This window comes from Ruditapes philippinarum, unplaced genomic scaffold, assembly GCF_026571515.1.
Source record: "Ruditapes philippinarum isolate M1 unplaced genomic scaffold, ASM2657151v2 ctg647_1_1_1_1, whole genome shotgun sequence".
Taxonomy (NCBI): domain Eukaryota; kingdom Metazoa; phylum Mollusca; class Bivalvia; order Venerida; family Veneridae; genus Ruditapes; species Ruditapes philippinarum.
In genome coordinates this window covers 325,440-351,632 of record NW_026860743.1, presented here as the reverse complement: position 1 = coordinate 351,632, position 26,193 = coordinate 325,440, and the positions used below count along the sequence as shown (strand labels likewise).

The following is a 26,193-nucleotide window of genomic DNA, read 5'->3' as shown; positions in this document are numbered from 1 at the left end:
CCCGGATACAGGAAAAACGTACACATACCGTGAAAAATATGTGCACAAAAAGGTGCGCCTGGTAGTCCTCTAACAAATAGTGAAAATTTTATCAAAAGTTATAACCGATTTCATTGTAACAGAGACAATTGAGAGTGAACTGTACTTCGAAAAAAAATAAACAAACAATTTCTTGTAGATGGCAGCTTGTCAGACTCACCTCAAACTTCCCATATAAGTCAGTTTTTCTGAACATATCATCAAGGTAATTAAGTTGTTTTCTTGCTGCTTGCCAAGGGACGTAATCAAGTTCTTTGTCTAAATACTCAAGAACACTCAGTGCTATATCGGTAGACAGCTGGCCAGCCCTGCAACAAATGAATACCTGTAAGCTATTGTTTTTCTTTTGTGAACTGGTCTGTCTAGATTTAAAGGTTGCTTACAAAAGGTCGGTGGCTGTATGCAGGTGCCCGCTCGTGCCTTACATAATGCACGAAGGGTCACTAGAGCTCTTGTTCCAACAGTAAAGCTAGTAAGTCATCCTACAGGACCTTTAAAGTTCTTGTTTGTAACTTTATAATACAAACTGAACATAAATAACAAAATCTTAAACATGAACACCAGTACTCTAATGTTCCCATTGCAAATATAACATAGCAATTAGATCTCTGCCGATTCTGTGTATGAAACTATATTGTGTATGTCAGACCTCCGATGTCGCTGCTTTGAAATATCAATTATGTGAATTACATGAATTAAGAATTCAGCGAATATTATTTTGACGTAAGTTTCAAAATCAAAAATATATTTTAGTCCTTAATAATATATAATGATCGTATTCTCCAATTATAAAATTGCAGGTGTAGTAATTATATTATTTTTTCTATTTATGTAAATATGTTCTTAGCATTGCCATGCTGTCACTTTACTACATGTCACTTTACTTTATTTAGTAATGTTTTGTTATATTGTTGCTTTCTAAATATTATCTTAATTGTGGTATCAATAAAAATTTAAAAACTTAAAATAATTCGTCCTTATAATTTGTGTTTTTCAGTGAATGGTGTGCTGAAAATAATGATTAAAAATTGTTTAAAAAAAAAAAAAAAAAAACATGTTTGATGCTATATGCACATGAAATTATGCAAAGAAAATTATTACAAAATTAGAATGGAAGTTCAATTTCGTATTAAAATCAAACTACCTTGCTAAACTCCATGCATCATTAATGATCTGTGCCCGGTTGATATTTGAAATAACCTGTAACATAAAAAGAACGGGCAATGTTAGCAGCAAAATCTTATTTTAATTGTATATCATCAGTTCAGAAGGCTGTCTGCATTATAATGCAGGACTGAACGTTGTAACCAATCAATACGCCGCATTTTTATTTTCGATGTGTCCTGTTTTAAAGGTATAATCTTAATAAATATATAAATAGTTTGGAGGCTTACATTATTGAATTTAATAATCTAATAATATTGAGTACAGGTAAAACGACCTTGTCAAACTGTATAGATGTATATGTGGCGGAATTTGCTTTTTTTTCACCAGCAAAGTCTGGAAGGCAATTTGGATGGGGTGGATGTGATATTGTACTGGTAACATGTACAAGATATTTACCCCACCACAAGAATACATATTTATGATACATCTATAGAAATCTGGCAAGTAAAAATGTTCACAATGAACAAAAAGAAAATTAAATTCATCAATAAATGAGCCGCGTCATGACAAAACTAACATAATGGGTTTGCGACCAGCATGGATCCAGACCAGCCTGCGCATCCGCGCAGTCTGATCAGGATCCATGCTGTTTGCTTACCAACCCTATAACAAGTAGAGAAACTGATAGCGAACAGCATGGATCCTGATCAGACTGCGCGGAAGCGCAGGCTGGTCTGGATCCATGCTGGTCGCAAACCCATTATGTTGGTTTTGTCGTGACGCGGCTCAAATGAATAAAATATCCTTCAGATGTACAGTATTTATTCAGTGACCCATTAAAACTGAAAATAAGATTTTTTGCAAATATTGTTGTTAATAATTATATACATAGAAATGATTTAAAAATAATAAAAAAAAAAAGAACTTACTGTGTGTTTTGACCTAAGTTGTTGAATAAGAGCTTTCCAGTTCGAGTCCTCATAATTGACCATGTAGTAACCATATTGTCCCACGTTACCAAGTATCCATTGGTCGTCTGCTACATTAACATGTGCAATTTCTGGAAAAATAATTCACCTTAATTAAGTTATAATCACTTTATAGCTTTATAAGAGGCTGCATTTTTCACGATAGAAGCGGGTGGTAACGGAACTATAAGAGTCTACATTCCACAAAATTTAAATTTTGATGATATTGATTAAAGAAAAACAAACAAGAAACTTGAATGATACTTTTTCTACATTATGATGTTTTAAGATTTTAAGATCAACATACAGCCGGACATTGCATTATTAACAAAAAATAATACACTTTATTTCATCGACAAAGTATTGTAATTACATATTTCTATATATTTATTTAACTATGCCAACATTGCATATAAAGTAAAATTACAATTTTATTCTTTTTAACTTTAAAGGATCTCCACTGAGGTTTATTTCTTAATTCTCGCTCCGCGCCCTCGCGGGGCGAAGTTTTATTTATTAAACTTCGCCGCGCGCCCCCGCTAATTAGCGTGTTTTCGCTCCGCGACCCCGCCATTTTAACTTGTAAATTCTCGACTTTTCGCTTGGCGGGGTGGCGGGACGAAAACACAAATGGCACAAATCAGCCACCATAATATACCAATCAAGAGAAACGTTTTAAAATAGAATCTTAGTAAAGGCAGATAAAGGATTGTACCCGGAATAAAAAATATAATCTATAGCTCAATTTCAGCGAAAAACGTGGCAACGCTTTTCATTTATGGGTACATTTTGCACTTACAATGATGATTCAGGAAAAACGGGGTGAGGGAATGATCTGAAAATTTACACACTCGATATTGGTCTATACCTACATCAAATGGTTCACTACATCTCGAAAAATATTTCCAGTCCCTTCATGTCAAAACCCCAGGGGAGTCCTTTTAAGATATTATTATGACATAAAACAGCAAAATATATAATACCTAGACTTGAATCACTCAGCCATGTTATACCGGAATTGGTGATGTTAAAATCTGGATTTGCGCTTGTAAGGTAGGTGAATGGGATTTCCCATTTGTAGCTGAAACCATGATTAGTGTCGTGGAATTTCAAAGACACAATAAATAAAAAATAAAACGGCTTCTTCTTATAAATTGTTAATTTTGTACTTAACGTATTTTCCTATAATATTTGTTATAATGTTACTTTATGTTTTTGACAACTTTGTTTATTTTTTTTAAATTTTATATATGCATGCAAATACACGTATTTGTATAAAACAATAGAATGAAATATTAGATTGATATTTCAAAGACATACTTACATTACAATTACTGAAAACAAAAACAAACAAAAACAAAAAACAACAACAATTTATAATTGTTTATTTGAAAAAAAATATTATAACCAATTTATTTACTTACTCAAACGGACTGTGATACTTTCCGGGGTCTCTTGCATTCTTGTTTTTCAAAAATCGACTTTGTTCCACGTGTATTTTTCCGTTTTGTTTTGTTACCTTGACAACAGGAAAGTTCATTTGAAGTGTCCATGTGTCCATTATTTTCTTCACGTCAACGTCGTGTCCGTCCGTGTGAGCTTGCTATTGATATAGAGCACAACATATATTTTATTTGAACACACATGAGTTTGAATGGGAGAAGTAAAGCTTTTGAAAGTATTATGAAAAATCATATTCAAAGCTTCATATTTATCATTATTCCTTAATGAAATATATAGCATTGTTAAATCAACTTCGTTACAATGAAAATAAACTTCTCCACCTTAACGAAGTCACAGATTCAACTGACCTGTTATGTGGAAAAAAATCATTGGCAAAAATATCAGTACACATAAATAGAGGATATTCAAGTTTTTTCTATAAATACATGATTTATTTTCATCGAGTGGTATGAAAATAAATATTTCATGAGTGGCGGTAGCCACGAGTGAAATATGGTAATTTTCATGCCACAAGATGAAAATAAATCATGTATTTATAGAAAAAAACTTGAATTTTCTGTTTATTATGTACATTTTTCTCTTTTTTTGCGATAAAATTTGAAAAACTTTCGCTTAAATTTTGTGTACTGGTAGAATTTAAAAGAAAGTAGTCCGGCAAGACACCAGTGAAAATACGGAAAATATGTTTCACTGCAGTGAAAAATAAATTTTTACAGTGAAAATACGGAAAATGAAAATACGCATTTTATTTCATCAATATTTCTCAATATTTCATTTATAAGTATATAATAAAATGTTTTATTTCTTCATTATATCATACAGCATTCTTAAATGCATAAAAGAGGAAATAAATGTTATAAAAAAAAGATACTGTCAATGCATACCGTTGCCCACGCATTCCATAAGTCATCATGTTTTGCATTTCCGTAGCTATGTTGTTTCAAGTAAAGCTAAAAACACAATAAAATGATTATAACATTTGTAAGGAATGAGGATTTCGAGCACGTTTCTAAGAATACAAAGATTATATAATTAAATTTGTTAATTATGACAATAGAAGAAATACAAAACAAGAGCTATCACAGAACGTGACAAATGCCCCCGAAGGATTCTAGTTATAAACCACCTATTACATGTTAAGTGTGGTGGTAAAAATTGACAAAGTTCGAACCCAAACAGTGACCTCTAAGTTCCACAAAGAAACCTGGGTCCTGTTCACAAAATATTGTCTATCTATGGTGACTTTATATTTTTAAATAAAAATTGAAACTTTCATGTACATGGAAGTTACAGAGCGGACACAACAACCACCATTTATATGTATATACCATAACTATTGAAAAAGTTTAACCCCAGCAGTGACCTTGAACTACTTGACCTTAGTGGTGGAAACCCGAGTCTTGTTCGTGACACACCATACACACACTGGCCATAGCTTTCGCAGAAGCGGTGGGTCTACCGGTGCGGCGATGGAGATTTCGTCGCAGAAGCGGTGGAAAAACATGGCTGTCGGATAGTTTTTTGCTGGTGTCGGTAAGTTTATGACTTATTTGTACGTTATGTTTTTATGTTCTACTGATAACACCTAGTGAGACTGGAGCCCACATATGTACTCTTCCAACTTATTACACGCATGGGGTGCAAATCATGACCAGTTATGCAAACACTTCTGTACAGTTTGACGAGGGGACGCCACTTTTGCCTAATTTTGTTTATAACACTACATATGTACTAAAAACTACCCCTAGATACACTGGCATCGCATCGTATGTATGATAATTACACAAAACAACCATATTTTGGAACTTTTTGAAATTGATATTACCATTTTAATAAAAAGAATTGACAAAAATTGATTACAACGCAGACGGTGGTGGATTCGATTGCAGCGCAGTGCGGTGGGCCCGATATCATTTATATCTTTTTTTTAACGTTAAAGTCACAAACACTTAGGAGTTGAGCTCCAAACACCTAAAAATACAAATGAAATATATATTTGTTAATCCTAACACATATAGTTGTTATATATATCAATGAAAGTAAATATACGCTCTTTTTGCATCATGAACCTTATAAATATGTTTAAATAAAACGATCCCTGTTTTAGATACTAGTTTAACATATTGGGGTGTATGTTAACTACATTTATCACACACCCGTGCCGATTTTGCGACTCCGTAAATATGGTATGGCACGGCCGTGCATATATTTTTGACGTGACGTCATTAGCGTTATGCTAACATAGTATAAAGACGCGTTAAATGTTAGCGTTATACTATAGGCGCGTCAATGAAAAATGACTCTTATTTCACTTTAAACGGTCTCTATTTTGGGTATGTGATAAATAGAATATTAAATTCGTGTAAGTTCATTACTGAATTTATTTCACTCGTTGAAAAAAATAATATAATGCTCGCCAGAGGCTCGCATAATATAATTTTATTCAACTCGTGCAATAAATTCAGTATTGAACTTACACTTATTCAATAAACTATGTATGGGTTGTTTAAAAATTCATTATAATGTATACATTAATTATAAAAAAAAAAATTCTACTTTCAATCTATGCATCATGCACCTTATCAATATGTTTTTATAAAACAATCCCTGTTTTTAGATTCTAGTTTAACATATTGGGGTGCATGTTAACTATGAAGTGCTTAAATGGTAATTTTAACTTATAAATTGAATTAAAAATACTTAAAGTTTGTATTTTCTTTACAAACTATGCATTCATTTAACTTATAAAATGTCTTGATAAATTGAATCCCAGTTTGGACACTTGTTCAACATATTGAAGTATATGTTAACTATGTATCGCTGAAATGTTAATTATAGCTTTAATTGAATTTAATCTATCAATTTAACAAATCAAAATGTTTTTGTAGTTTAACACACAAGAGTCATCATTAACTATGCATTATTCTAACACGACCCGTATTTTTCCCTATTGAACATAGAAGAACCGAAAGTGTGTGTTATTTTGCTATAAAGTCACTGTTTGACGTTCTATATTTAGATATGTGACGTAATCATTATACACGTGACGTAACCACTAAAAATGTGACGCGCTGAAAATAAGTACGGAAACAAATCAAGCGCAATTTTGCTTAATATCAGGTACAGCAGCATTTATTTGTTGATATCGTTATATAAATTAAATTATAACATTAAATTATATCAAATTTTTATTTAACGTGTACAAAGCTATAAATAGGCTGCATGTAATAAAAAAAATTATAGAATGCATTTTGAAATAAAATATTACAAAATACTTGACAAAAAAAGGGCAGACGAAAATGTTGTTTATTGGCCTATGAGCGAATTGCACATGCACGCGTTCAAATTATCGTATATTTTTGTTTGTTTGTAAATTCTAATTGTAATCTTCAGAATTTAAATTGTCGCTCTTTCGTTTTCGTTTCTTTTCACGGTCTGTCGTTCCTCCTTTGGTTGAACAGTGTGGTCAAAGTCAAAGTATTTATTAGCATAAACATATATACATGTTTCTCGCCACACATAATTGGCGGTTATATTAACAAAAGTAATATAATATTGAAAAGTATGAAAATATATAATTCATGTTCATGTTTTAACTAAAGATGGGCAGTTTTAAGTACACATAAACACATACAATACAAGACATGTCATATTTAACATATCTAATAATATACAGCAAAAATATGAAAAATAGTTTAAAGAAATACATATTTTATTATACAACAATACTCCCGTTTCTCTTCTTTAAAGCCAGATAGACAAATTCTGCAAGTTTAATTATAACAGATCTTTTGGTTGTTGACATAAGCTTATTGAATTTATTCATATTAGGCCATGTGTAATAATAATTATCTAAAAGAGTTAAACTTAATTCTCTATAAAAAGGACACGTTCTATGTCCGGAGATTTATGGAAACCCCATAATTCAGATCCGTAACATAAAATTGGTAATACCATTGAATTAAAGAGTTTTAATTTATCTTCAATATCTAAATTAACATTATCAAAAAGGGAGTTCAAAGACTAAAGAGCCTTTAAAGCTTGGGCAGACAATGATTTTTGAGCTTGATAAAAACTTCCATTAGATGATAGCGTTACTCCTAAATAAGTAAATGTTTTAACTTGTTTTAAAATTTTATTGTCATACTTAAGCGACATATTTGAAGGTCTATTACCTTGTCTAAAAACCATTACAACTGTTTTATCTATTAAGTAGAATTTGTAAACCTTGTTCAGAGTAAGAAAATAAAGCAGTATCATCTGCGAGCAACAACAAATAAATTTGTAATTCCTCAATGGTAAAAACATCTATACTATCGTCAGCTAAGTGATCTTGCATATCATTGATAAACATAATAAACAACAAGCCCATGTAACTATCAAAAAAGTCAGTTAGTGAGCCATTATTACGTACACATAATTTCACACCCTCATACATGCTTCTAGAGAATTTATAACATTTTACCTGAGAGTTTGGTGGTTTTTGTTGTCCAACTTTGTGTCATCTATTATTATAACGTTTGCTACAATTGTTTTCTATATGAAAGCGTATTTGAAGTTTCTGATTAATCTTTTGATTATATCATAATCTATTCTTAGACAATAAAGACGTCTGGCTCTGCCAAACATTATCAATCAAATTTCTATGTTTGTATTTTAACTCTACTGAGGATGACACAAATTAACAAGGAGGAACATGTACCGTGGTAAAAGTAAAACATAAATACATTTCCAAACTTTTCATGAAAATAAACATGAATATTTGTATTTTAACTCTACTGAGGACGACACAAATTAACAAGGAGGAACATGTACCGTGGTAAAAGTAAAACATAAATACATTTCCAAACTTTTCATGAAAATAAACATGAATATTGAGGCGTGCTGCTTTAAAATCCTAATAATTGTATATTTATTAATTCCAGCCCATATACTTATCATATATTTCAATAAAACTTACATATATACGCTATTTTGAAGAAAAAGTAAATATTTATACGTCAAACACAAGATAAAAAATGTGTTAGAAAAAATCGCACATCCTTCAAATCACCTTGCAATTGATTCTATTTCCAATATTTTCGCATTATCCTTTTGTCAACAGGTGACACGAGTCATCTATTAAACATATATTGTTACGGTCTAGTGGGTCGGGGGACTCTTAAGTATGCTGGAACTGTATATTGGCACTCAGGCTTTCAAGGTATTAATGCAATCAGATACAGAACTGATGTGCTGTGTAGCTCTCCAACTCATCTGATAGTAATCAGGCAACACCATTGTAAACAGTTATAAAATTTATTCAACAGTTAATACTTTAAATAACAATTGTCAAACAATCATGAACCATTGATATCAGTAAACAGCTCTTATAATAAGTCAAGACAGCTCACAAATTCACAAATAAATAATTTAGTACCGTTACGCCTTCAAAATAATATTTAGTACTGATGAACCAAAAAATCTCCGTGTTACGTGTATCAGTTTAACTCCGCGGTGACAATAGTTACCAGATTTACTTCAATAAACAGTGTAGTAAAAATACTTAAATGTTATATTATGTAAAGTTATATAAGATTGTAATATCAGATGTATAAAAATATCTAAGCTCTGTATTTAACTCAACTAGATATAATTCTAGTATTTAAAATAAACTTGACTTGTTTGTTACTTAAATTTAACATAAAATTTAAGTTTTCAGCAGACAAATTAACGTACGTCTACTACCAAGAATTTCTAGATCTGAACTTTTTTTGTGACCAAGAATCTGCTGCTTTTATACTAGGCAGTGGTAGAAATGACCAAAAATGGGTAAAATACCAAGAATTGGTAGAACCGACCCTGAATTGGTAGAATGGTAGCTACCCAAAAATGGCCGATACCAAAAACTGGTAGAAAAACTCTACCAAAATCGGGTAGAAAGCTAAAAATTTAACAAGACAAAATGGCTAAATATTCAAAGAAAAATCAAGACTCATGAAGTTTAACATTGAATATTACAATAAATATGGTACTTCACTCTACCTCACTACGAACATAGCAACGTTTAAGGTTTAATACACAGGTTTAAGATGAGTCATCAATATTTGCAGTGAACTTAATCCCAGAATGCACAGTAAACATGGCGTATCGAGTGCAAAGTTTATAACTTTCTACAACAAAATTAAGTGATTTAAAGTGTTTTAACAACGGAATTAAATATTCAGACTTGTCTTAAATGCTGCAGTAACATCCAGTTTTAGGATGACATAAATGGATTTAACAGACATTACGGAATAAACACGCTATTAATATAAATACAAGGAAAAATAAAGAGGCATGTGGAAAGCCTCCGTAAACAACATAAACAATGGATAAAATCTGGAAAGATGAATGGCAAGCACCATTTGTTTTATATGCAGGCTGGCTGGTCAATAATTATCAGATCAGAATGTATATTTAATGTATGGTACATTGCCAAATACTTCACATGTTCACTGAAATCTTGTCAAACTATGATTAAGCCTACAATGTTGAATGATCAGAAAATGACCAGAAGACCAGCAAAATATACTGGTGGTACACAACAAATGTGCAGGTAATTTATCTTTAACATGTTAAAAGTTATAACACAATTGAATTGTTTAGGTTTGCGGTAACCACACATATGTTAAAATAAATAATTAACTTTCCATAAAACTGGAAAAACATTTAAGTGTCACATAATACCGGGGTATTACACTACCCCCACGAACATGTGGCTAAACTCCTGTTGCCACACATAATCTATGTAACATCAAAGTTACACTCTAAAATGTTTTAAAGTTTGTTTATAACAAAAATTCTATAGTGTCGTGTAACGACATATAACTGTTAATGTAAAACACACTTTGAAATCATATCAAAGTTCTTATAAGTTCACTTAAAAGAGTTTCATCACTTTCCAGAACTGTTCAATGGAATTCGCGTACGAATTTAAAGTAAGTATAACACCAGTTTATCGACTTGTTTTAGCACTTTAAATAATTATTAAATATCACTATATTTTAAAACTTTATGTGAAGAAATGTCCTATTAATGTTTCTTTTATTTCAATTGTTGAATTTAGGTATTCATTTATTCGGTAGATCCGATTGAAAAGAACCATAAAATTTCCTACCCGTTTTGTGTCCTCCTACCATTGACAGACACAGAACGGACCTGTCGAAACATTATGACAGGCGAAATACCCTCTCATTGCCATTTAACGCACCGGCAATGAGAGGACCTGTGAAACAGGCGTAATATAAAATTTGACTTATATGTCGTAAAACACATTAATTCCTCTTTACTTTCTTGACAACACTTTTTATGTTTTCTTTTTCAGCAGACGAGTTACGTTTCCTGTTGTTAGGGGACCTAGACCTTGCTGGTAGAAGAGGTGGTCTATCATAGTTGTTACGTCTGGCACATGTTCTCTCGAGGGAAACAAATGCACCATGGATGTTCCTCAACTCCTCTAATACAGACCTCAAATTTCTGTTGACTGCATGGAGTTCTCTCCCGTTAGAGTGGATAGCCATTAAGATGTTGTTCAGTTTGTCATCAGATGAAGGAGTCTTGACTGTCTGAGATGAAGTTGAACAAGATGTGGTGGACTTTTCCTTCTGTGGGCTCGAGCTCAACCTGCGACCCTCTTGGAAGAGAGGATCAGACGTATAGGACCCATCTAACAAGTCACTAAGCACATAGACAGTTTCATCCTGGAGAGGTGTATTCTTAGCTGACGACACAGTTATACGGTGATCAGGTGTTGAGTTTTGCGGGAATGTTGCAGGTTCAATAGCAGCTGATGCTTGTGCCAGATTTGGTAAAGTAGGCAACAAGGTTGTACTGCTGACAAATGGAGGCAGGATGGAAGTTGTTGAAGAAGTTGTTAAGTTATTTGACGGCAATTTGTTACAAGCTGGTATGTGCAACTGTGTGTCGAATGTCAATACAGGAGGAGTTATATGTTGAGAGGAAGTTGCACTTGCTGCAAATCCTTGAGTCCAACTAGCTAATGGTAAGGTTGACTGGGTTGAGGCTACTACGGTGGCTGAAGAGGCACACTTCTGAGGCTTCATCAGGAATGGGCTCTGAGCATTCCTTACAGTATTTACAGGTGTTGATATCACTGCCGAGAGTGTTAACATTTTCGGAACTGAAAGGAATCCCCTATTTGAGTTTTGGTTTGGCGTATGCAACTGTCCAGGTGGAGAAGGCATATCAGTTGTTGCCAACCAATCAGGGAGCACCGGTTCCTCCGGGTCCTGCGGATCGAAAATGGAAGAATCAATGTCACCAAAATCCAGGTCTGGCAGATCTGTCCCCAGTAAGACAGGCACTATCATTGCCTCTGCATTTACGGGATTCTCAGCCCTGTTTAAGACTGAAGCCAAATTGGTTACTCCAGATTTAAGAACTTCATCTTTATGCCTCTGGTAACTATTTAAATGGTTTACTAGGGTCTTCTTGTCTGTACAACGGAAGTTACACAAGCTACACGAGAAAGGTACCCGGTCCATAGGAATATGGTACTTCAGTACATGCCCAATTAGCCGAACCTTTCGATCTTCTTTACCACACACCTGGCACCGGTATCTGCGATGTCTCATCTCTGGCTTTCTTCCAAGCATATTTCTGCAAAAGAACCACCAACATAAGTACATGTATGATATATTGAGTTACATTAATCTGGCACCATTGTCACTGTGTCGCACGAACTGCTTCGAATATCGAACACCACGAACAGAAGAATACATCGAAATGCTTTGATATGTCACACAAAATGTCGATTAATAAATGTTTGTACTGTTATATATTTTTGTTTCCTTTTGCGCAAAGTTTGTGATAATTACTTACTATTTATTACCAGATTTTACTATTAATTTAAGAGCATTTATTTTTATTGTTTATACCCATTGTTAAAGTAAATCTACATAGTATGCTGGCATACAAGTTTATTCATCACATGTTTTACACAATATACCTTAGCAACAACTTCTTAACTTACTGGATCTCCTCGCACTGACTTCATAACATGAAGTTTCGATTATTAATGATAACACTTAAAAATTGTCTTATTTCAGCCATGCTGTTCGTTTGCTTAAACATAGTTAAAATAGTCTTTTATACACAGAACATTTACATAATTTCAAAATTAATACACTTTTGTTTATTTTACATAGTTTAACGATGTATCAAACAAAATTAACTAAATTATAACACATTGTTGTCATTTCAGAAAGGACTTCTGTCATTACTTCTGCCTCTTAAGACGTTTTGAAACATTTACGGTCCATTTTGGAGGTGTCGTTCCCTCGTAGGGCTTTAGTTTGTTGTGATGAACGACCTTCGAATAGCCATCTCTGTCCATCTGTATCTCGAAATTCAAGGTAGATATCTTCTGCTTGATAACGAAAGGCCCTTCATATCTCTTTTCAAGCTTTGGGCATACCCCGACTTTTTTATTCTCATGGAGTAACCAAACTAAATCTCCTTTGGAATAATTATTTAAAACTACCCGCGTATCGTATACCTCCTTACTACGCTTTGCACTAGACTGCAAATATTTTCGGGCTAACGCGTGTGATTGTAACATGCGATTCCTGAGGCGTTCAACATGGTCACATAGCAAAGGTACATCTGTGTCTTTGGTGTCTTGTTTGTGACCGTAAACTATATCTGATGGAAGGCGTATTTCTCTACCTAAACTTAGAAAATTTGGACTGAAATGCGTCGACTCATTTGGTGTTGACCTATATGCACCAGCCAGACAACCAAGATACAAGTCCCAATCCTCTTGTTCTTCAGTCAGATAGGCCCTAATCATTTTAAGAAGGGTTCTATTGTATCGCTCAGTTTGACCATTGCAGCGGGCGTTTCGAGGGCTGGTACGAGTCTTCCTTATTGACAACAAGTGGCACAACTCTTGAAAAATTCTGCTCTCAAAAGTTGCACCTTGGTCGCTATGGATCCTCAAAGGGGCTCCCCATCTTGAGATAAAATCATTTGCGATTCGTGCTGCACAGTCCTCTGCTTTTTGGTTTGGCACTGCCGCAACTTCAACATACTTGGTGAATGCATCAGTCATTACAAGTATATACCTATTGCCTCTAGGTGTTAGCGGCAAAGGTCCCATATAATCTAATGCAAGTGTGTCCCAAGGAGCACCACTTTTGATGTGACCCATAGGAGCTTTAGGGGTTTGAGCCGGGGGCTTGTCGGAGGCACACGTATCACACTTTGCTATATACCATCGAACGTCTTGCTTGAGGTTGTACCAATAATATCTCTGTGATAGCTTTTCTTTAGTCTTTCGAACTCCGAGGTGCCCTGAAAGAATGCTACTATGCATCTGGGCGAGGATATCTTCCTTAAGCTGTTTTGGCAGTATAACCTGATTAAATAATTCTGCATTATTCCGTTTTCTGAATGTCTTGCATAACATGCCATCTCTTATAAGAAGATCATCCCAAAGCACCCAGTAATGTCGACAGGCTGGACTTTCAGACTCCATATCCTCTCGACGTGGCCTGTTATTGTCAATTTTTGCGGACAGGATAGGTCCTATGTCGGTATCCAGTAGCTGTTTAGCGGCGATGTCCTTTGGTTCCTTTTGCCAGCACCAAGCTTTTTTAACCTTATTACCAGAGCCGGGAGACTTTGACGTTCCTGGCTGGGGCTCTTCTTCTCCACTTGTTGTGTTTTGTACAGTATATACTTCGCACTGTGGAAATTTTATACCAGTATTTGACTTGGAGCTTTCGCGACTGTGGTTAGGGTTTTGTAAAGACATTAACTCAGCGCGCCGCATACATTTAGGACAAGGACCGCATTTCAATAGCTTACTTATGTTCACTTGTTCGCATGTACAATTTTTAGGTGTTTGGCACCTGGACAACGCGTCGCAATGATTCATCTTACTTCCTGGACGGTACTCGATTAATAAATCATATGGCGAGAGAATCTCGATCCACCTGGCTATTTTACCGCTAGGCTCTTTTAACCTAAATAGCCACACCAGCGCTTGGTGGTCAGTACGTACAACAAAATGCCGACCCAATAAATACTGGCGAAAATATTGCACGAAATAAACTACCGCAAGTAATTCTTGTTCGGTAATACAGTAATTTCTCTCGGCCTTGTTTAAACCACGACACGCATATGCGATTACGCGTTCTCGACCTGATTGCATCTGTTGTAGAACGGACCCTATCCCGGTACCCGACGCATCTGTATCAAGATAAAAACTACCAGCCTCGTTTAAAGGATAACCCATAATTTCAGGACCCATTAAAATGTTCTTAATTAAATTAAAAGCAACTTCACAGCTCTCGGACCAAACGAATGTTACGTCTTTCTTTGTAAGGTCAATCAGTGGGCGGGCGATTTTTGCAAAATCTTTTACAAAACGACGATAGTACGACCCAGTTGCCACAAACTGTTTTACTTGCTTGGCATTATTTGGACGAGGCCACTCTGCAATTTTTAATACATTAGAGGGATCAGGTAACACACCTTCGCTAGAAACCACATGACCTAAAAATACAACTTTTGCCTGTAAAAGGTGACACTTATCGGGCTTAAGCTTTAACCCTGCTAATTTAATACGTTCAAGCACTTGATCTACTCTTAAAATATGTTGCTCAAAACTGGAGCCATAAACAATAATATCATCTATATAGACAAGACAAGTTTCCCATTGCAGCCCTTGGAGTGCAATTTCCATAGTACGTTGGAATGTACTAGCTGCATTACTCAATCCAAACGGCATACGGGTCATCTCAAAATGGCCATATTTGCAACAGAACGCGCTTTTTGGTATATCATCCTCCTTTAAAGGAATCTGAAAGTAACCGCTGGTCAAATCAAAACTACTAAATAATGAAGCTCCAGCAACTGCATCCAGACAGTCTTGAACACGCGGAAGTGGGAACCCATCTGGTTTGACAAGCGCGTTGACCCTTCGATAGTCAACGCAAGGTCTTACAGCTCCTGATTTCTTTTTCACAAGGACGATCGGAGAAGCCCAAGGTGAGGTGCTTTTACGTATGACACCCTTTTGTAACAGGTCTTCTATCGCCCTTTTCTCGTCTTCGGCATAGGCCAAAGGGACCCTTCGAGGGCGTTGTTTTACTGGAGGAGAGCCTTCTGTATTTATCGGATGTTCTGCCAAATCAGTCAGGCCTATAGCCCATTTGGATTTTGAAAAGGTGTCTTGATATTTTGAAAGAAGTCCTGCAATGACCTGCTTCTCATGGTCTGACCTACCTTCAATTGCCTTACAATACAAATCTTTAAGATGTTCAGGTACATCTTTTTCTGTGCCTAACTCAGATTGTGACGCCGCGATGTCGCCAGCTGGATTGACTATTTGAACTCTTCGTGCGCTTTCAAAATTCATTTTCTCTTCAGCATGTTCAGCTTCAGTTATTCTGCTGACTACTCTTACTATACGCTCTGCTCGACCGATTTCTGAATCTTGCCTTAGCGTATGTTCGTTATGAAACGGATTTAGGATACGAACCTTACAAGTGGGACCACGATTGATATTTACTAGGGTTCCTGCCATATGCAGTGGATAGCTTTCTTTGAAATGTGCTGTAGGTTCTATAATAAAGTCCGCATCGAGCCTATCATCTTCTTCAAAGCGTTCAACGTAGACGCTGACTAACGCTTCAGCTTGGCCTGGTAACTTCACATCGTCCGCCACAACAACTCGCCTTGCTCGTTTTTCATTTCCTACTTGAAAAACAGGTATTTCTACTCCATTTAATACTATTTTATTTTTAGACAAAAGTATATCGGCAGGCTCCCCGTTACTTCCCCTCAGAACGTCATACCCAAGCAAAGCATCGTCTTCGATCTCTGCAACCAAGACATTCTCAAGTAACCTCAGTGAGCCGAGAGTTAACTCAAACTCTGCTCTACCGATGCCCCGAATAAGTGCACCTCCGGCACCAACTATATTTACGGAATGATCCAACACTGGGCGTTTGGCCTTTGGAAGTTTATCGTACACCCTCATGGAGATGATTGTCTTAGATGCCCCGGTATCTGCCGTATATACCACATCTTCTCCATTTATGGTGCCCCTCAAATAAATCCCCTCTGAAAGCCCTTTTCTCTTCCCAGTATTTATCTTGTTTGCTTGTTGTTGCTCTTCTTGTAGCGGACTCTGTAAGCGTTCAGTCAGCTGGCCCTCACCACTTACTGGGACCTCCCTTTGGCCGCAAGGGCAGGTCCTTTCATGTTTAAAGGCTGCTGCATGTTTATTTCTTCCCTTTTACTGATATTAGCCCTATAAACTTGATCTGGGCATTCTCTGGCATAATGGCCTAAATTGTGGCACTTATAGCACTCAACTTCTTTCTTGCTGTATGTTTTCTTATTATTTTGCTGTCTGCTTTCAAGTTTGTCAATTCTTTTAATCAGGCCCTGTATGAGATCATTATTTGGATCTCTAGATACCTGATGTTTGGGCCTATCACCTTGGTCAGCCTTATGATTTCTGTATTTACTGTGGGGCTTACTCGTATCGTCCTCATTAGTATCTGGCTGTACAGCTCTGCGGGCTTGAAAACGTCCTCTACGCTCTCTTGATATGCCTTTTATCTGCATGTAGCTCACTGCAAAATACACCGCTTCGTCAATATTACTTGGTTCTTTGTTAAATTCTATCTCAAATTTTACTTCTTCATCCACAAGGCCATCCAGGAATTTCTGCACAAGGTCTTCTTCTCTTGCTCTTTTACTGCGGTAGCTATGTGCCTTATCATAGAGTCGTTTTAAGTCTGCCGCATAGTCTTCAAATGTTTCATTTGGTTTCTGTGTCCTTCGACTGAACTGGGCAGCATAGTAGCGAGGTGTTTCTATCGTTCTAAATCTGCTGTCCATCTCTGCTTTAAGCTCTCTATAGCTGTCGGTGACACTTTGATGCAGCTGGGTGAAAACGAACTGCGCTGCTACGCCTTCCAATCTTGGCAAGAGCTGATTTAGCATCTCATCTTCAGACCAACAGTTTCTTCTAGCTATAGCTTCGAATTGGGCTATCCATGTTTGCCAATCATTTGTGCCATTAAAAGGCGACATCTTTATGACTGGTTTATGAACTTGACTATTTAAATACTGTTGCCTATAATAATTTGTACGCTGCGCTTGATACGGATTTTGATACTCAATGCACTCTGGATTAGGAACATTACTGGCAAAACCCTCATTAGATGTATAATTGTTACTTATATTGTTACTATGGTAACCGTTGTTTGGACCCTGGTAGTTGTCATTAACTATACCTTGACTATGTCTTACATTTTGACCCTGCAAATCATTATCTGACCTTTGCCCTATATGTTGTCTGTGATATTCTACATTTTGACCTTGATGGTTACCTGGTGTACTATTGTATACTTTACCTTGGCCCTGGTGGTCTGCCTTTATAGATTTTAATTCTTTAACAACATCTTTAAGTATAGTAGCCATACTCTCAATTTGATCATGAATACCTGCATCTCTTATATCAGATGTATTCATAGCCTCATCCACCATACTTACATCAGTAGACCGCATCAATATTTGCCATGCAAATATCATCTTGCCCCTGTCCATTTGGAACATGAAAGGTAATCTCAACCGAACTATCAACAGGTAAAGGACTGCTCATCTTTGCTGATGTTTTGTTATACAACAAATATTCCAACTAAAGTATGTTGACCTTCTAAAATTTAACCGGTAAAAATGAAAGGAAGTTTCTCTTCTAAGACTAAGTTCGAATCGCTGGACCTGCTTATAGAATAGCAGATCCCACCGCTGCCACCATAAAATTGTGTTACGGTCTAGTGGGTCGGGGGACTCTTAAGTATGCTGGAACTGTATATTGGCACTCAGGCTTTCAAGGTATTAATGCAATCAGATACAGAACTGATGTGCTGTGTAGCTCTCCAACTCATCTGATAGTAATCAGGCAACACCATTGTAAACAGTTATAAAATTTATTCAACAGTTAATACTTTAAATAACAATTGTCAAACAATCATGAACCATTGATATCAGTAAACAGCTCTTATAATAAGTCAAGACAGCTCACAAATTCACAAATAAATAATTTAGTACCGTTACGCCTTCAAAATAATATTTAGTACTGATGAACCAAAAAATCTCCGTGTTACGTGTATCAGTTTAACTCCGCGGTGACAATAGTTACCAGATTTACTTCAATAAACAGTGTAGTAAAAATACTTAAATGTTATATTATGTAAAGTTATATAAGATTGTAATATCAGATGTATAAAAATATCTAAGCTCTGTATTTAACTCAACTAGATATAATTCTAGTATTTAAAATAAACTTGACTTGTTTGTTACTTAAATTTAACATAAAATTTAAGTTTTCAGCAGACAAATTAACGTACGTCTACTACCAAGAATTTCTAGATCTGAATTTTTTTTGTGACCAAGAATCTGCTGCTTTTATACTAGGCAGTGGTAGAAATGACCAAAAAATGGGTAAAATACCAAGAATTGGTAGAACCGACCCTGAATTGGTAGAATGGTAGCTACCCAAAAATGGCCGATACCAAAAACTGGTAGAAAAACTCTACCAAAATCGGGTAGAAAGCTAAAAATTTAACAAGACAAAATGGCTAAATATTCAAAGAAAAACCAAGACTCATGAAGTTTAACATTGAATATTACAATAAATATGGTACTTCACTCTACCTCACTACGAACATAGCAACGTTTAAGGTTTAATACACAGGTTTAAGATGAGTCATCAATATTTGCAGTGAACTTAATCCCAGAATGCACAGTAAACATGGCGTATCGAGTGCAAAGTTTATAACTTTCTACAACAAAATTAAGTGATTTAAAGTGTTTTAACAACGGAATTAAATATTCAGACTTGTCTTAAATGCTGCAGTAACATCCAGTTTTAGGATGACATAAATGGATTTAACAGACATTACGGAATAAACACGCTATTAATATAAATACAAGGAAAAATAAAGAGGCATGTGGAAAGCTAGTCCAACTAATTGTACTGCGCGACGAGATATTGTGCTATTTTCGTGTCTGGGCAATATCTCGCCTCTACGTACAACCTAAAAAGTACCTTTTCTGTGGTGAAATTTGCGCCGGGATTTTGAGCGCAAGCTTTGGACCGTCTAAAATCGTATTAGAATTCATATTTGAATAAATTTGTTACGATACCTTTAAAGATTATTCATTTCTACATCAATTTCATGTTTTATTTGTGAAAATATTCCTAACATAAAGATTTTGATAGAAAAGTAAACACATCAACCATCAAAATAAAGACATCGCCGCTAATGTCACGTGACAAATACACTGTTGATTACTACACTGGTGTGTATGCGGTACTGGGTTACTGAGAAACGCCGAAACACTCTTAGTAAAATATCAAGTTTAATGTTATATTTAAGACATTTATTTATGAAAAAAAAAATAACTATGAAAGGATGAAAATATTATTTTATTGGGGCAGATGCAAAACTTATTCGTTATTGTCAAAGCGTTCTTAGAAATATCAGAATCATCATTATCTTTTTAGAAAAGCCAGGCCTACTCTGTAAATCTCCTCACAAAATATTTTCTAGTTGTAAAAATAATATTTTGTTCAGCTTTCCCAGAAAATATAGGACATGGGACCTATTGGTAACTATAGATTTTTTTCCTTTACGATTATGATGAAAATAGGAATATGTTAATAGCAGAAACACGAGGTTTATATGTTTAAAGAGCAACGAACGGATTCCTAGTGCCTTAGCGACTACGAGAGGACGCCATTCTAAGGAATTTGACAGTCTGTTATTTATATTAATGTTGTTATTTATATTAATGTTGATTAACTATTAAACGATATTTTCAATGTTCAAAATATTTTTTTATCAATAATAAAACGAATTAATGTCAAACGCGGTATAAAACGAATAAATGTCAAACGCGGTGCCTCGACACATGTACATTCCATGTAATTTTATTTTTTTTATTTTCTTATCCAGGCAGGTCCATAATTCTTGCTAGTTTATTCCAAAAAGCTTTCTGAAGATGTTTATAGAAAGAAAAACACACACACACGCACACACGTAGGTATGAAATTGTTTTGAAATGACCGTGGTACAGAGAAAAATACTCGGAAATTTATTTCATGAAACATGTGCCCGCTTCATTTTTTTTTTGTTGTTTTTTTTTTGTTTTCCAATAGACTTTCATAATGTTGGTATACCGTAAAGATTTATTCCATACATTTCACTTTTATGCCGTCTTAGAAATTATTTTCCTTTATAAAATACACGCAGGCGGTTATTTTACAATGTTATACATAAACAAAACGCTACGCCGCTAATTTCTTTCACAGAGGTGTAGGGTGTGGAGCTCAAAACGATTTTAAAATAAAGAAATGCATATTTGTCAATCCCAGCACATGTACTGATCATGTATATATATACATATATATATAAATACTTAATATAAGCCGTTTTGAAAAAAAATCATATTTCAACGTCTATAATAATACACAAGATAAAAATGTTCGCCGGAATAAATCCGCACACCTACCGTCAAAAACACCATGTATTTTATTCCGTTTCCAATATTTTCACATAATCCTTTTGTCCATCAAAGCATAACATATTCTCCAAGATGATGGTCAGTTTTAAACTTCAACATCAATATAAACAACGTAACATGCGAAATAAACTTTAAAATTATCGCTGTTTTACTCCACTTACAAAATCTTTCGACAAATTCAAACGTGGCACCCCAACGTTGACAAATATACGTTTCATTTGGATTTTAAAGGCGTTTTGAGCTCCATACCCAAAGTGTCTGTGATTTCTTTGATTCTTGTCCAATCATATAAGATTTAAGGGTTATGCAACACGTTTACTCATTTTAAACAATAATATGATACAGATTGCTAAGTATTAAAGTTGTTGCTTTGGAAAACGAACTTTTAAAATCGGCAAGAAAACACGGCGCCTCTTCAGTTCTTTTTTTTTCCAATAATTTTTAACCTTCTAGTGAATTTAGATAGAAAACCAGAAAATAGTTCCTAAATATTAAATGTCACAACTCAAAACTTTGAGTCAAAAAGTTGGTATATCTTGCGTTAATTCAGAGCCGGGAAAATATACCGAGGAAACTCGTGACCGTAACACATTTAAATTCTTACCACCGTTTAAACAATTTTCATAAATGAATTATAGAAAGAAATTTAAGCATGAGATTATCGTCTTTAAAATGAATCATCAAGTATATTTATAATTATAAATTGAAAAATAAATACATGTAATTACAATCTAAAAATAACTTTTCTTTACAATTTGGACCATGACAGCATGGAAAATTGTTTAAGTGATTCCGGATAGGAATCACGGCTCCAATTTAAATACTTATCTATAAATCAAATTTATTTAAAACTTAATCTTATAAATTTTAAGTTGACACAAAGAATTTAAGTAAGGAAGAAACAGAACTGCGCAGTGTCAACATTTCCGAAGTGTATATTGGTCAGCGTACCGGTGTCGGCGTTGTGGAATAGTTGACACGTAACGTTTCAAAAATAGATACATGGTTGAATATATTTTCTATACCGGAACAAAAACTTTTCTGGAACATCGCTTAAACAACATCCAAATATCCAGGCCATTACGGCATGCTATGATTATAGTCTTTTATTACACGGATAAATTGTACATGTACACGCAGGCAAACAAAAAATGGGCGCTCGGAGTAACGAGTTTTACTTTTCTGAAAACTGTTGAGGAATGAAAAATTAACGCAAGAATTTTACCATTTGAATTCAAAAAATCTTTCATAGCGTAATGCACGTTTGGAAAACAAAACTTTCCTAGGCAAGGAGTTGCTGATTTTAATACGCAGCAAGTTGTAACTAACATAATTATTCTAACATAGATAATACTACAGAGTGGTGACAAAATAAATTTTAATGAAATACAGTATTGTTTATCCTTTAATAAACATGTTTATAAAAAAAGAGGTCTAAATTAAGTTTCTCCGCATCATTTTAAAGATTTCAATCAATTAGAAAAATAGTTAAAGATTATATCCTGGCAATTTATTTTAATGTAGCAATAAATATAATTAATAATAACAACATTAAAGAATAATAAGCACTGTTTAACAGCTTTTTCATATTTTTTTTGCCACGCAAAAAAAAAAAAAAATGACAACATTCACGCACGGTACCGAACAATATCGATTTTTAGCGTACATGTTACATTACTGTAGCAACATCACAATATGGCGGCGTTGGTACACAAACGAGACGGTGAAATGAAACTAATGTGGTTTTACTTTCTTCTAAGTTGATAGTCTAGCACTTTTTGTGCTGTTGATTCCTTAAAATTGTATTGTTGAATAGATTCTTAGTTTAAATTGTCTGCATTTTTACATTAACATCGAAATCCACGTTTCACCACAGAAAGGTCTCCTTTTGGTTTTGACGTTAAAGCGAGATTCTGCCCTAGAACGAAAATATCTCAGAATCAAGCTTTGGCACGTCAATATATTTTGACTAGTGGAAAGCCTCCGTAAACAACATAAACAATGGATAAAATCTGGAAAGATGAATGGCAAGCACCATTTGTTTTATATGCAGGCTGGCTGGTCAATAATTATCAGATCAGAATGTATATTTAATGTATGGTACATTGCCAAATACTTCACATGTTCACTGAAATCTTGTCAAACTATGATTAAGCCTACAATGTTGAATGATCAGAAAATGACCAGAAGACCAGCAAAATATACTGGTGGTACACAACAAATGTGCAGGTAATTTATCTTTAACATGTTAAAAGTTATAACACAATTGAATTGTTTAGGTTTGCGGTAACCACACATATGTTAAAATAAATAATTAACTTTCCATAAAACTGGAAAAACATTTAAGTGTCACATAATACCGGGGTATTACAATATTACTGGTACTTATTATATATTTTCATCATATTTTTCTTTTTCAACAATATCAAACTTCATCTTCAATATACAAACACACTTTGTGAAAAGATTTAAACTATCGCCGTTTTATTTATTTAAAAAATATTTCAACAAATTCAAGCGTGGCACTTAGTCAAAATATATTGACGTGCCAAAGCTTGATTCTGAGATATTTTCGTTCTAGGGCAGAATCTCGCTTTAACGTCAAAACCAAAAGGAGACCTTTCTGTGGTGAAACGTGGATTTCGATGTTAATGTAAAAATGCAGACAATTTAAACTAAGAATCTATTCAACAATACAATTTTAAGGAATCAACAGCACAAAAAGTGCTAGACTATCAACTTAGAAGAAAGTAAACCACATTAGTTTCATTTCACCGTCTCGTTTGTGTACCAACGCCGCCATATTGTGATGTTGCTACAGTAATGTAACATGTACGCTAAAAATCGATATTGTTCGGTACCGTGCGTGAATGTTGTCATTTTTTTTTTTTTTTTGCGTGGCAAAAAAAATATGAAAAAGCTGTTAAACAGTGCTTATTATTCTTTAATGTTGTTATTATTAATTATATTTATTGCTACATTAAAATAAATTGCCAGGATATAATCTTTAACTATTTTTCTAATTGATTGAAATCTTTAAAATGATGCGGAGAAACTTAATTTAGACCTCTTTTTTTATAAACATGTTTATTAAAGGATAAACAAATACTGTATTTCATTAAAATTTATTTTGTCACCACTCTGTAGTATTATCTATGTTAGAATAATTATGTTAGTTACAACTTGCTGCGTATTAAAATCAGCAACTCCTTGCCTAGGAAAGTTTTGTTTTCCAAACGTGCATTACGCTATGAAAGATTTTTTGAATTCAAATGGTAAATTCTTGCGTTAATTTTTCATTCCTCAACAGTTTTCAGAAAAGTAAAACTCGTTACTCCGAGCGCCCATTTTTTGTTTGCCTGCGTGTACATGTACAATTTATCCGTGTAATAAAAGACTATAATCATAGCATGCCGTAATGGCCTGGATATTTGGATGTTGTTTAAGCGATGTTCCAGAAAAGTTTTTGTTCCGGTATAGAAAAATATATTCAACCATGTATTTATTTTTGAAACGTTACGTGTCAACTATTCCACAACGCCGACACCGGTACGCTGACCAATATACACTTCGGAAATGTTGACACTGCGCAGTTCTGTTTCTTCCTTACTTAAATTCTTTGTGTCAACTTAAAATTTATAAGATTAAGTTTTAAAATAAATTTGATTTATAGATAAGTATTTAAATTGGAGCCGTGATTCCTATCCGGAATCACTTAAACAATTTTCCATGCTGTCATGGTCCAAATTGTAAAGAAAAGTTATTTTTAGATTGTAATTACATGTATTTATTTTTCAATTTATAATTATAAATATACTTGATGATTCATTTTAAAGACGATAATCTCATGCTTAAATTTCTTTCTATAATTCATTTATGAAAATTGTTTAAACGGTGGTAAGAATTTAAAATGTGTTACGGTCACGAGTTTCCTCGGTATATTTTCCCGGCTCTGAATTAACGCAAGATATACCAACTTTTAAAGTTTTGAGTTGTGACATTTAATATTTAGGAACTATTTTCTGGTTTTCTATCTAAATTCACTAGAAGGTTAAAAATTATTGGAAAAAAAAAGAACTGAAGAGGCGCCGTGTTTTCTTGCCGATTTTAAAAGTTCGTTTTCCAAAGCAACAACTTTAATACTTAGCAATCTGTATCATATTATTGTTTAAAATGAGTAAACGTGTTGCATAACCCTTAAATCTTATATGATTGGACAAGAATCAAAGAAATCACAGACACTTTGGGTATGGAGCTCAAAACGCCTTTAAAATCCAAATGAAACGTATATTTGTCAACGTTGGGGTGCCACGTTTGAATTTGTCGAAAGATTTTGTAAATGGAGTAAAACGGCGATAATCTCGATGTTTATTTCGGCTGTTGCGTTGTTTATATTGATGTTGAAGTTTAAAATTGACCATCACCGTGAAGAATTATATCTTCTGTGTCGATGGACCAAAGGATTATGTGAAAATATTGGAAATGGAATAAAACACATGGTGTTTTTGACGGTAGGTGTGCGGATTTATTCCGGCGAACATTTTTATCTTGTGTATTATTATAGACGTTGAAATATGATTTTTTTTCAAAACGGCTTATATTAAGTATTTATATATATATGTATATATATACATGATCAGTACATGTGCTGGGATTGACAAATATGCATTTCTTTATTTTAAAATCGTTTTGAGCTCCACACCCTACACCTCTGTGAAAGAAATTAGCGGCGTAGCGTTTTGTTTATGTATAACATTGTAAAATAACCGCCTGCGTGTATTTTATAAAGGAAAATAATCTCTAAGACGGCATAAAAGTGAAATGTATGGAATAAATCTTTACGGTATACCAACATTATGAAAGTCTATTGGAAAACAAAAAAAAAACAACAAAAAAAAAAAAAATGAAGCGGGCCACATGTTTCATGAAATAAATTTCCGAGTATTTTTCTCTGTACCACGGTCATTTCAAAACAATTTCATACCTACGTGTGTGCGTGTGTGTGTTTTTCTTTCTATAAACA

General features: G+C 34.3%; 1 protein-coding gene across 3 annotated transcripts in view; it reads right to left on the bottom strand.

Moving 5' to 3' along the window:
* Positions 1 to 26,193, bottom strand: part of LOC132713241 (aminopeptidase N-like) — a 66,318-nt gene that overhangs the window by 23,699 nt on the left and 16,426 nt on the right. For all 3 annotated transcript variants that reach the window (XM_060695742.1, XM_060695740.1, XM_060695741.1), the window contains exons 11-16: positions 4,463 to 4,528; positions 3,539 to 3,717; positions 3,098 to 3,195; positions 2,076 to 2,206; positions 1,184 to 1,239; positions 200 to 347 (exon numbers count right to left, since the gene is read on the bottom strand). In XM_060695742.1, coding sequence (XP_060551725.1) covers positions 200 to 347; positions 1,184 to 1,239; positions 2,076 to 2,206; positions 3,098 to 3,195; positions 3,539 to 3,717; positions 4,463 to 4,528 — 678 coding nt within the window. The remainder of the gene's footprint in view (positions 1 to 199; positions 348 to 1,183; positions 1,240 to 2,075; positions 2,207 to 3,097; positions 3,196 to 3,538; positions 3,718 to 4,462; positions 4,529 to 26,193) is intronic.